Source organism: Phoenix dactylifera, chromosome 12, assembly GCF_051530095.1.
Source record: "Phoenix dactylifera cultivar Ajwa chromosome 12, Ajwa_hap1_PhDact_Kaust_v1.1, whole genome shotgun sequence".
Lineage (NCBI taxonomy): Eukaryota > Viridiplantae > Streptophyta > Magnoliopsida > Arecales > Arecaceae > Phoenix > Phoenix dactylifera.
The window spans coordinates 4,929,923-4,943,355 of record NC_143201.1 but is presented as its reverse complement, the minus strand read 5'-3'; the positions used below and the strand labels follow the sequence as shown (position 1 = coordinate 4,943,355).

Here is a 13,433-nt window from a genome sequence, read left to right as displayed (position 1 = left end):
GATTTAAAAATAATTTGGTCAAATCCGATTATATAATATATTGAAAAATATGATGAGTTTCAATTAGAAGAGAAATCAATCAATAACATCCTGAAACTAATGCCTTTGCTTGCGCCGCTTATTTTTTTGCTACTTAAAAATCATTAAAATCAAGAAAAGTATTTGATATTATTTTTTCTATTTTATTTTACAAATTTCTTTTTTATTATTTTTTAAAATTAAAATTTAAAAATTCTTATTTTATTATTTTCAAAAATAAAAAATTTATATTTTACCATCCACTATCTTTGTCTCTACCGCCACCACTATTGCCATTATTCTTGCAATCGCCACCAACATCTCTCCCGTTATCACCATTGTCGCCTTTAATATTGTTCTTGTTTCTATTACTATAATCGTTGCATCATCATCTCTACCACTACCGCTATTGTTGTCACTACTACCATTACCATACTTGTTACCTCTATCACCACTATTATCACCACTGTCACTCTATCAATGTCGGTGCCTCCGCCACCATTATTATCATCATTATTATTACCATTTTGATCCAGACAATTTCCACCATTACTATTAAATCATCATCATATTTATATTTTTAAAAATAATGTACTATACCAATCAAGTTTATATTTTTAAAAATTTAGAAATAAATAGAAACAATTTTCTATTTTTTATTTCTAAAAATAAAAAAATATGCCAAATGGCACCTAACAATAACGCAAATTTCACAACTCTCTTGAACTTAAGAGATATTTCTCCTTCAAGTAGTTACATGCACGTTGGATTGCACAGGCTAATAATAAAGATTTCAGTATGAATTACATGCTAATTTGATTCATTTGTGAAATTGCTTATGATTGTTTTTGGGAAAAAAATTTAAAGATTTATTTACCATTTAGTACATTATGTTCTTAATCTAGATGAGGTCAAGTTCTTGATACTAGCACAGATTTAATTTTTTATTTTCTGTCAAAAATTAAATTTGGATTTTGAAGGACATGAGATCCTTAAAAAGAAATTCTAACTTAAAGGAAAGTCTCTTTGAACCATTTAGAGTCCTAAGGTCTTTTTCTTTTATAGAACTTTAGCATGGCTTAAAACTCTAAGAAAGAAATCTAATAAAAGGTTATTTTGGAAATTGAAATGTTAAGAAATGAAGCTGCTTTTATATAGTGTTATGTTATTAATTTTTTTAATAAATTTAATATAGTGAGCCACTAGTCTTTTTTTTTTTTTTTTTTTTTTTTTTTTTTGCTAAAACAAAAGGAGCAGGGGGGAGGAAGGGACAAGCCCAACCCCGCGTAGCAGCCCCCACTGGGCCCCCCACCCCGCCAGGAGAATGTTCGATGCGGGCAAACCGGGTCGTGTGTTGGGCACGCCGACCTATTTTTACTTATACCCTCCCCACCCGTGAGCCGGCTCGGTTACCCGACCCGACCCTCCGTGTGAGTACGTCACACCTGGCACCACCCAGGCTATCAGCTGACCAGTAGCACTTCCAGACCCCGTGTCCAGGCATGGAGCATTCGGTCCCCAAATTTAATCGACGTCCGCGCGTTTCGAACCTGGAATCACTTGGTTGGAAGTAAACGCCCCGTTCCAACTGAGCTACCACCTTGGTGGTAGAGCCACTAGTCTTTCAAGCCAGTGAAAAGTTATGTGGTTGACAACTGGGTATATGTCCGACCCAAACCGCTAAACTTTAACCCAAGACCCATATATCATTAATCCCAAGCCCATAAAATTTACCTTGAACGGAGGTTGACGATCTCTCTCTCTCTCTCTTTCTCTCTCTCTCTCTCTCTCTGAGGTTGGAAATGCGAGCCTTCGCTAGAGTTGAAGGAATGGCCACGGTGACAGCCTTCGCTAGGGGACTGCTTGGGCTTCCAGTCGACCTTAGGTTCAAACTTGGGCTGGAAACCAAAGAAAACTTTGGGCTTAGAACTGGCCCAAAGCCTGCCTGATTTGTTTCTTTTTTTAGAACTGGGGACTTATTTGGTTTGAGAAGAGGAGGAGGGAAAGTATGAGGGAGATAAACCTTCACGCAAATCCACCATTGGATCGAACACTGCTTGCTTTGAGATTTGTGCAGGTAGATGAATGGAGTTTCATATTGCTTCAACAGCTGTGCAGTGCATGATCCAGCGGCGGATTGGCACGAAGGGAGATGAATCCTTATTTCACGCAAGGACACAACCAAGATCCTCTCAGATGTCACCAATATCTTAGGCACTTATTCTCTATCACCGTTTATTTGCTTGAATAACTTGTTCTATTTTGATTCGATGAAAATTTTCCTGATCTAGAGAGCTTAGGGGGTATAAAACGTGAACTCAAGCAAGCGTTTCTCTGCTATCGAGAGGTAAAAAAAAAAAAAAAGAAGGTAAGAAAGCCAATTAGCTTGCAGATTTTGGTTTGTTTATTGATTTGTACGTAGATTCTTCTATTTTTCAGTAGCTCTCTTTGCTCTTGAAGATATATGGATGCTAGTTATTTTTGTCTACTTCGTTTTTACTGTTTATTTTTTACTGTTCTGCTCTCCTATCTTGTGTACAGAAGTTTTAAAGCGTACAAAAGTCAAAGTAGCCGTTGCTTAAGTAGATGGAAGTGACCGTTGCGGGCCAACATAAGTTCCAGTTCAAACTCCGGTGACTCACTTTAGATCCCAGGCTCAGAGAGAGAGAGAGAGAGAGAGAACCCAAGATGGTGGCCAAGACTCCAACGAAGGAGAAGAGAATGGCTGCTGCAGTCAACCCCATTCTCGTGAGAGAAACGGTAAAGAAGGTACTGATGAATCCTTTGTTGCCTTCCTCCTCCTCCTCCCCTTCTTCTTCTTCTTCTTCTTCTTCTGTTCGATGCGACCTTGAAGCCTAGAACTCATTTTGCCCCTTTTGTTGCGAAGGTGGACAGGTGCATGGCTCGCCTGCAGGAGCTCCAGTACACGGTGACGGGCGGCGCCAAGGTGGTCTCCGGTGTCAACCTCAGCCCCCGGAGCACGAGAGGGTATCTCAGAACCAGCCTTCGATGCAAGCAGGAAACCTTAAGGTTTGCTTCATTTGCCCATTCTCATCCATATTTCTTCCTTCCTGGCAAGCATTTTGCTGTCCCTATTTAAATCAAGCACTTCTCCTTGCAGCAAAACTCAGTTTTTCGTCCCTTATTATCGCTGATTCTTAATACAGGATGAAGAACACCCCAGCTCGGAAATCACCAGCAGGGAAATTTCAAGGGAGTATTAATGGTACAGACTTCAGCTTTATTAATTTTTCCAAAACGCTTTCCCCCTCTAATGTCCATTTTTGTTCATTACCTGACATTTCTAGCCAAATTGCTATCATTTTTGTGAAACATGCGATCCATCCCCATATTGGAGTTCATTAACTTTTGGGGTTCTAATTATCTGTTTCTCCTGCATTCCTTTCATTATCTAGAGATGTTTGACTTCATTTTTTTTTTTGAGTGTTGAATTCGATCATGATGAACAAACAATGAATACATACAGGCGAATGGCGGCGAATGTCACTGCCTGCAATGCTAGTAGGAGAAACAGTTGTAGAGATCCTTCAGGCCAGCCACTTCGCAAAGGAAGTGGTTGCAGCTGCTGTCAAGCTTCCCAAAACCAAAACTGCCGATCCCAGAACTCCTGACGCCATCCACAGAAACAAGAAGCTGCATTGCGAGAACACCGGGCTGCGGGCGAGGCGAACGAAGGAGAAACAGGGTGTACTGAAAACCATTCGATCAGAATCAGGCTCCCCAAAGCTTACCAGGGCTCGATCCCGTATCAGATTCAAATCAACCTCACCTCTCAGTAGAAGGGAGGATAGAAGAAGTAATGGTGGTAGGCCTTCAGTCACAGCTAACCGGGTATCGCCGAAGAACAGACCTTGGGCTAAGAAAGCAGTGCTCTTCCCCAATCCTCTCTTCCTCCCATCCTCCTCTTCCTCACCTTCATCTTCCAACAAACAAAGCTTCTACAAGACCAAGTCTCCCATCATTGCCAGGACAAGGCAGCAGACCCCTCATAAATTCATCATCAAGTCGCCACCCACATCACTGAAGTCGCAGCTCAGGACGAAGAAGGCGGTCCCAGCGATGATGGCTCCGAATTCGCATGCTGAAAAGGTGGCGGTGCCGAAGGCCCGGCGGTGCTCCTTCTCACCCTCCAAGTTGGCCGGCAGATTGGTGTCTCCAATCAGGACCAGAATTTCCCTTCAGAAGAGCAGCGGCGGGTTGATGAGTGGATTGAAACAGCGGCCCAATTTTAGTACTCCTGTGAGGATCTCCTCCACCAGAAGGATTTGAGAGCGATTCTAACTGAAGTTAGAGTTGCTCATAATTCTTCTCATAAAGGTACACCTGGAACTGGAACCTCATTGGGCCAATGAGGGAAAGCAGAACAACAGCAATGGAGAAGAGGAAAAGAAATGGAATTTTTAGTTGATGTCTGCATGTGTCTAGTTATTTAGATTGTATTATTGGGTATGAAATATGGGTACATAAAATTTTAGTTTCTTGCCTTACAGAAAATAAATAGATAGCAAGAAATATTGCCATGCTTTTTTTTTTGTTTTGTTTTTTTAAAGAATCAATTGAGTTTTGTAGCTGGAGATATAGCTGGAGAAAAAAGGCTTAAGATTTTAAAATGAAGAAAATCCAGAAAACTGAGTCATACAAATGTGCTCTGAGAAGGCAGTCCATATGATCATGGAAAAAAGGAAAAAGCAAATTTGATACTTTCAGATATTATTTATTGCTTTAATGATGACTTATCTAAACACATTGCGAAAGCCCGATGATTTTATTCATCTCTTTGAATTCTCATTAAAAGAAAATAGATTCGATACAGCAATTGTGATTATGATTCTAATTCAGAAAGTTCATAACCCATGAGCCATCTGAACTTCTCGAAGGCTCGAAGTTAATCTACTATGGAGAATCATAGTGCTAATGTTGCAGCCAAGCTGAAAAGCGGAGTCCATAGGCTTAGCTCTATAAACGAAATGGATAATCAAGCTCGAGCCAACCTTGGCAGAGATTAGATCATTCAAATTTTCAATTGAGCTTGAACACTGAGCCAAGCTTCTGTTCAATTTTGCAGCCTTTGGGGTATAAGTTCAGCTTGTTTATTAAGTTGAGGTTCGAAAAAGTTCGAGTTTGGCTTGTTTTCTAGCTGAACCATGCTTGAATGAGCCCTTGATTAGATACACTTGAGGTGCTCATGAGCAGCCCTATAACCTTTTATACAACATGCACAGCTGCAGATTGGCCCAACTAGTAAATGGTTAGATTGAAACCTCCACCCCATCATTTTGTAATGAACAATGATGGATCTTCTGAACGTAAATTGTTTCTGGATCAAATAGGAATACAAATCCAAATCGGCACCATTTTTCGATGGCCCGATCTCCTGTGGTGTCTGAACCTAACCATGAACTTGAGTATGTTTATCGTAGAAAGCTATCAATAGCAAATTGTAGAGGACTTGCCTTACGTATTCATCAAGAAGCTGCTTGGCTGCAAACTTTTGGCGTACATCTAAGGGAGCATGAACGAAGTTGTTTTATCCAAATGAACTAACGAAAAATTTTGGTTATGGGGCCATAAGAGATAGATCTATTAGTACTACAAAGGTTAGTAAAAAGGTAAAAAATACATATGGGCTGGTGAAAGGACCTATTTAATGACAAAATTTATGGTCATAATTGCTAAGCTTAATACCATACATCATGACAAGTATAGAGGTGCAGCTCTAGATCCTCATTTTTCACTATTAAACACGTTATGTGAGAACCATTGATATCTCCCTGTCAAATTCAAAGTTGCCAGTTTGGTTATTTAATTACTGCAACCTTTTGTGACAGTTTGTGGCATTTAGCCATCACTTGACATAATTATTCTCCCTGAATGTATAGCCCTTGACAAATTACACAACACTTGCTGCTTAATTATATTGTTTAATGACATTTTAGGGTATGGTCGAAGGCCAATGATCATTGTCAGAGTTCCTATACAGGTCCTGTAGTTGTGTAGACAACTACAACATTAATGTGAAAGTTCTAATGCAGATCCAAAGAACTTAAAGAATGAGTGTACCATGTGTTGCTGTTGGGAATTAGCCCGACCAAGATGCCAAGCTGATAGAGTTGTTGGAGTGCTCGGCTTGTTGGCCATCCATATCGGGAAGGGCGGCTAGGGGATCACTATGCCTTTATAACAGTAGTCTGGTGGCTATTTGTGCTCAAGTGGTCATGTCTCCGATGCCGCACATCTCTAAGTTGACAATGAATAGTAGGGGTCTCGCTCGGATCGTTGCTCTAATGCTAGATCTGACTTGAAACAACAAAGATAAAAAAATCTACCCACCAAAGCATGTCTAACGGAGAACCTCCAATGCCTAAGTCAGACTCGACTCTCAAGAAATATAAGGAGGCCTAAGAGTAGTAAAGTGGTAGCTTTGGAGAGTCGAAAGAAAACTCATCTGAGGGCTCTTAGGAACACAATATATAGGCAACGACTGGAGCCTGTCATCAAGCAATTCGAGCGTGAGCGCTGGCCATTATAGTAACAACCTGTGTATCTCGCTCATGACATGCCCGCACTTCTCAACCACGTAGATTGTTCGTGCATGATGTTTGTTTGGAAGTAGATCATGATCATGACCTAGTTGTTGTCGCCGAGGAAAAAGGTTTAAAATATGAAGGACTCTCTGCATACCTTCTAGATCAGCCACATGGCAAGTTTTGAGTAGTTAACCTACAACAATGTGGCAAGCCCTCGATGGTCGATTTGCCACGTCGGCTATGGTCAGTTTGCTACATCGGCTATGATCAGTTTCGAGGTATTTCATTATGAAGTCCAAATTTTGCAAGCCAACCATGCTTAGTCAGTTGACATCCTTCTCTAATAGGAGAGGTCCAGGGTTCAAATTCTAATGTTGGTCTCCTTATAGCATTTCTCAAAATATGTCCCCAAATTTATCACAATAGTTATGATGCTTGGGCAAGTTTGGCATACTATTACATGCATGTGAAGGAAATATATAGAATAAGCATTATATGTATGTATCAAGACTACTAAATAGAAATTATTAGGACGTTAACTGATCTCTAAGAGTTAGGTAGAGATATTTAAGTTAACTTACTCCTCTTCACTTTTTTGCCCAGTGGAACTATTTGGCAAATCCATGATTTGTTGTGCAAATATTAGATATCAAATTGAGTCAGTATCTATCTAGATATGCCAAATCAAAATAATTTAGTATCAAATAGTTGAGTAGGTGAAGCTATGATTAATGAACTCGCCAGGAAAACCCCTCTTGCAGGGAACCCGGTTCCACACCACCTTCTAGAGGAAAAGTACCACTCCTAGACTCCTAGTTGAACACCAATCCTCCAAACCCAGCCTGTATCCCTTGGACGTAATGAAGGACCCGATTGAACTTTTTCTTTTGGTACAAACCTTGTTGAACTAAAAAAAATCCTCTTATTATGGCTACAATCATCTCCATCCAAATTGCTTGTAATACTCTCATGATTACATCCGATCGTAGTGCTCGCCATCATGATGCCAACTCTCCCCTACTTCATTTAGATGCATGGAACTCGACTAATTTTAAAAAAAAAAATTTAAAAAAAAATACTCTTCCTTGCTTTCCTTGCACTTTGTCCAAATTTTCTATAGTTGACCTAGGTTGATATCAAAATAAAAAGAGCCTGATAAAGGAATTGTCCAACCGATGTATAACCTCTACTATCTTTTGAACTAATACCTATTAGCTGCATCTCCAGATGAATTGGGTTCAAATGCAAAATATCTTCTTGTGGATTCATCATGATGAAATTATTAAAAAAAGAATATATATAGTCAAACAAAAAATAATAGAAAAATAAGTCATCTAAGCTACTGTGGTTCACTGGATAAACACAGTAGGTTGCCAAGGGATAGTATAGGAAGATCAGAGGGGAAATGATATGTGAGAGACGTCGGTGCAAATTAGTTGGGTATTATGGAGAGGAGATGGGTTCTCTTGAGTCATATTCAAATTCAAATAAAACATGGTCACACACAACCAACCTATTTGGGCCCATCTTGGATTGAAGTTCGCAACACCCACCGACTTCAATTCGAAAAAAAAAAGATTGGAACAGAGGAACTAGGTTCCCCTGCCGGATCCGCCGACCGTTGGGAGAATAAGACCGCGGGGCCATAGTTGGTGACAACTCCGCAGGCCATACGAACAGCCACTCGCCGTGATCGCGAGCGGGTGCAACGACCGCCAAGATAATCCCCATCCAAAATATGTATAAATCCCTTCTTCTCTTCTATTTTATCCATCATCGGGCCGTCTCCCTACTTCTCCTTAGTCTCCGGCGGCTGTCGTGCCTTCTCAATCGACTGCTGCCACCTGAGATCTCCTCTTTCTCTCTAGCTTCCCCGGTTGCCCTCTTCTTCTTTTCTTCCTCTATTTCGAGCATCGTCGCCACAAAAACCGCTGGAACCAGCTTTCTTCGGCCGAGCTCCGGTGGCTACCACCACCCTTGGTGAACCCCTCGGCTTCTCCATATGATTATCCAACGAGCAAACTTGAAACCGAGCCCCATACTCCTATTTTTGGGCAAAACCGAGACTTTCTTCTCGGTCTTGCCACCTCCGCCGGCCGCTACCGCAGTCGTTGCCGTCTCCGCCACTGACTCCACCATGACTAGCCGCTGGAACCTTGGCACCCACCACCGTACCTTCTTCTCTCCTCTTCCCTCTCCTCCCTTGTTTCTTTTTCCTCTCTTCCATCCCATCTTCTTCTTCTTCTTAGTTCTTATTTTTCTTCCCATTTTTAGGTTCCTTTATTTATATATTAATTTCTATATATATATATATATATATATATTATGTTGTTTTCTCGTAGCTGTTAATTTCTCCTTTCTAGCCCATGGGCCAGTTGTAGTGATGATTTATATCAGTATGATAGACTAAACCTAGACCCCTGATTGAACCTGAACTGAGATTCTCTCTCTAAGCTAGACCTAGAAATCTTAGTTTAAAGCCCTAACTCTCTTTGCTCAAATCTAAGTTGACCTAGTGTGGAAGCCCTGAACCGCTCCGGTACCCAAACGGTTGACCAGCCCATTACCTCGGCCCTTACCAGATCTTTTTGAAATTCGGCTACTATTCAGCTTCATTAAGTCACTTAAATCATATCTAAACTTGACCAGTTGAGTTCATCTTGCTTGGACCCACCTAGGCAGTTAGGCACTATACCATGGGATCAACCTTGCTTTTCTTTCATCCGAATTTGGGTATAAGGCCGTATCCCCAATAATATTTTAATTTTTGACTTTGCTTGGCTTTTAAGATATTGATAAAAATTAATTATATTTTGATAATATTAAAGCAAGTGAACCTAACCCGTCTAATTGAAGTGGGATTTTGAAGCAAAAGGAGGTAAGTAACCTAATGCTTCAAATTATGTTTTTTAAAATTTTAGTAAAATAATAATTGGTTTATTAAATTTGATTATAATATCTATTTTATGCTTGGTTAAATAGGCTAGGCATGTTATTGTTACGATAGTAATTGATGTGGGGTCGGAACCCCGACACCAGCCCGCACACCGGACGAGCAGGGAAAGCATCCGCGTCCTCCTCGAGGTATTGTCCGCTCTGGAATTGCCGCTTCGGGTCTGCGGGAGGTCGCCCAGGGCCGTGGCCCAATGACAGTCCCGAGCCCTGCCGGCGCGGGGGTCCGCGGAGGTACTACCCCTACCCTCACGGTTTTGTCCTACAAAAGGGCCCTCGGTGAGAAGAGGTGTTTGTTTGCACCCCCCATTTAAGGCACAGACCTTTCCGCTGATTATCCGATGTGGGACTAAACTGGGAACCCCATCCCACAACAGTAATTATTTTAAATTATGTTATGTGTTATGTTATGAAATTTAGAAAATATGGCTTGGCAAATTATGAAATTTATTTTATATGTACGAATTCTTAACACTGCTATGATTTGGCCCCACCAATTGGTTTCGACATCGAACCACCGTTGATTAGAATAGTGGTATTTGAACACTGAACCACTGGTGTTTAGAATAGTGGTATTTAGCACTTTGTGCATTCTGTATCTGACCCATGCCATTGGGTTACATGGCCATAGCCTGATGTTGGATTTCTAGTATCAGTTTATAAAAATAATATTAAATTTCATGAGAGATATATGTATTATTCGAGAATTGATTTATTCTCAGTCCATATCTTGTTGTTTAACTAATTATTTATTTGGCATACCTAGACCCCATTTTGGGATGTTATGTTGTTTACTAGGCTAGTGTAGCTCATTATTCCATCTGAGCCATAATTGCTCGGGACTTAGAGGAGTGCGCTATCTTCTGAAGATATTTATGACCATTTGGATTTCAAATTTAGCTTAGTTAAATTAGATTAGTTCAGTTTGAACATTTTATTTAATTTAAATAATAATAATAATAGTTAGTTAGCATATTTTGAACTTATGTTATTTTGAAACAATTGATTATGAGAATGGTTTTGTTTAGATCTTAATTAAATTAGTTTTCGAAGATCGAAGAATTATTATCATTATTGTTTTAAGATTTGATTTGTAGCCTTGCATGGTCTACCCTGCAGGTATGCGGCATCTATTACACTCTAAATTTGGGTCTACGCTCTGAGTTCGAGGCGTGACACCTCACATACGAACTTTTGTCGCATATAACTTCATGTAATCCACCCCTGCGATCTTTGGATGCTGAGCCATATACAAGTTGTATATATCCACCCATCCATGATGGAGACATGCATTTAGATTTATTTTACAGGTTGGTTGGCCGAGGGTGACATTGAGAAATAACTTATAAATGAGGTGGAATGGCCGAGAAGTAATAATGTTGATATTTGAGAGAGAGTGAGAGATTTAAACATTTTATTTATTGCAAGAAAACATTCTCCGTGATGGAAGTCGTAATCAAAAGCAAAAATATCATCGTTAAAAATTTTAGTGACAAGGTTTTGGCCGTCACAAGGTCTTTACATATACATCCACCACCAAAACTTCCATGACGATAAAAGGCTATCCTTTTAAAGCTTTCTATTATGACCTTTCAAGCCTAAAACACATTACAGAAAAGGGGGTTTTTCCAACTTTTTCCTACCGATGAAGCATCGGCAGGTACGAAGAGTAGACGATGCTAAGACCCTAGCTTAGATCGACGTTTTTACGTATTGGCAATAAACAAACTGGCACGGCACGGCTAGCCTTTGCTGATGCCTGAAAGCATCAGCAAAGGCCCTAGTTTAGGCCGATGCTTTTAAGCGTTGGTGGGAGGCCAACACGTTTTGGACTCCACCAATACTAATAAGTGTTGGTAGAAACCAAAATAGGCCGACGCTAATTAGCACTAGCGGAATCCAAAGCGGGCCGACGCTTCCTACCTTCGATTTTGGCCAACGCTTATAAGCATCAGTGGACTCCAAAATAGGCACCGCTTAAAAGCATCGGAAAAAAAAATAATCCCACCCCCACCTGCCCGACACATAGGCGTTGGTAAAAAGCACCAGCAATTGTTATTTCTTTTGTAGTGACGTATCTTGCCACATAAAATATATATCTATCTACTTCAGTATTAGAAATAGCAACAAGATTCCACTATTTAGTAATAACATACCTCATCATGATAGTTATTTATGGATTACTAAAACCTTTATTTGACAGCAATTATTGTCATCATAAAACAAAATTTCTTTTCATAAAATCATATTTTGGTCACAACAAAGATTGTCATACTCAAAATTCTAGTGATAAATTTTTATGACGAGATCGTAATGCTATCACCCAAATTTGTTGCTTTTATGAAGAGATTCCCTATTGTCATGAAAGAATCTCTAAAAGTCATAGTAGTGAAAACTATTAATTGTACCAAGGATTTGGTTGCTTTCTGCAACAAGAATCCATGTCATCACAAATAACTTGTTAAGGAAAAGCTTGTAGTGGCTTCATTGACTTTTAACACGACTTCTCTCCCATTTCATTGAGGGCAGAGATTCTGAGATTGATGAGGTGGCATGATCCCAAGAACTGAACAAGAGAGTCCAGAGCTAATATGCTCGGATCTTGGAAACGATTATTCTCAATCTCCATAGACTATTTCTTGATATGCACGAATCTTGATAGCGATAATGGCTGCAAAACTATAGACAAATTGAGTTTAGCTCGACAATGGATTTGGTTGAGCATATTCAAATAGAAAAATGAGCCAAACTCAATTTTATTCCAAATAAAGCTCATCAACAAGTCGAGCTTGGATACTTTATGCTTACAATAATAAATAGAAGCTCGGGCTTATATCTTGATAACAACTTTAATCATTTAAGGGACAAACCAAGATTAAATACTATTGTTCAGTTCTACATTAGCTTGAATAAATTCGCATACTAGGCAAAGTCTAAGTAGCCCGATGATCGGCTCTTGTTCGAAAACCCTAAGAGCCTAAAAAGCCCCAATTTAATTCACATAAATTGCCATCATTAAGTTGTTCATCTCAACACAATATTATTTCTTGTTAAAAGAGTTGTTCATCCTAAAATGGGCAAAATATTTAACTCTTCTTTTGCTTGCAGAACTAAAAATTTTGTTACCAGACGTGGAATGGAATGCGTGAAACAGCAAGAGGATATGTAATACTTACGAATTGCATTTTCTAGTGAGGATGCTTGCTGGCCATGACATAACTTTTGGGAAAATTACATTTAATTTTTTTTATTTTTCTTTTCTTCTTCTTAAATTTTGAAGAGGTCAAATGGTTGTTAGAAATAAGGATTAAGGAGTTGACGCAAGTTGCAGATTTAAGGACACAAAAATATTGGAACTACTAGTACTAGAAAGAACGTAATGATGCTTTGGATGTCGCAATTTTTGAGATTCGTCTGGCTGGAATATTAAGAAAAAAAATTACGAAAGAAAAAAAAAATTATAATATTTGGTTAGTAAAAAAATACTTAAAAAAATGATATCGGAAAGAGGTCACTACATTTGGTTAGAGATAATCTTATATAAAAATATTGCCAAACTTTCCAACAATATTCTTTAATTAACAATTCAATTAGTAACATTTTTAAATTTTCAAATATTTACATAGGCTGGTTAATAAATATTTTTAAGTTAATTACATATATTAGAAAATATATTTCTTATTATAAATAAATTTTAGAATGTTTTGGCATATAAATAAATATAGAAATTATTAATAAATCCTTTGTTAGATTTTTTATAATTAATAAATATTTACTATATTAATATAATATATATTAATTTAAAAACTTTTAATTATATAATATAATTAAAATATAACTGAGGGTATTTTTATTAGGAAATGATATTTTTAGATTACTGTCGCTCGGTAATCTAATATGCAAAAACAAATATCG

The 13,433-nt window shown here is 38.7% G+C and overlaps 1 protein-coding gene across 1 annotated transcript; it reads left to right on the top strand.

Moving 5' to 3' along the window:
• Positions 1 to 2,648: 2,648 nt before the first annotated feature.
• ATN (cyclin family) lies at positions 2,649 to 4,713 on the top strand. Its single transcript, XM_008784950.4, has 4 exons — positions 2,649 to 2,787; positions 2,906 to 3,048; positions 3,186 to 3,244; positions 3,506 to 4,713. Exons 1-4 carry the CDS (start codon positions 2,707 to 2,709, stop codon positions 4,306 to 4,308), a joined length of 1,086 nt encoding a protein of 361 aa, XP_008783172.4. The 5' UTR covers positions 2,649 to 2,706; the 3' UTR covers positions 4,309 to 4,713.
• Positions 4,714 to 13,433: the final 8,720 nt, after the last annotated feature.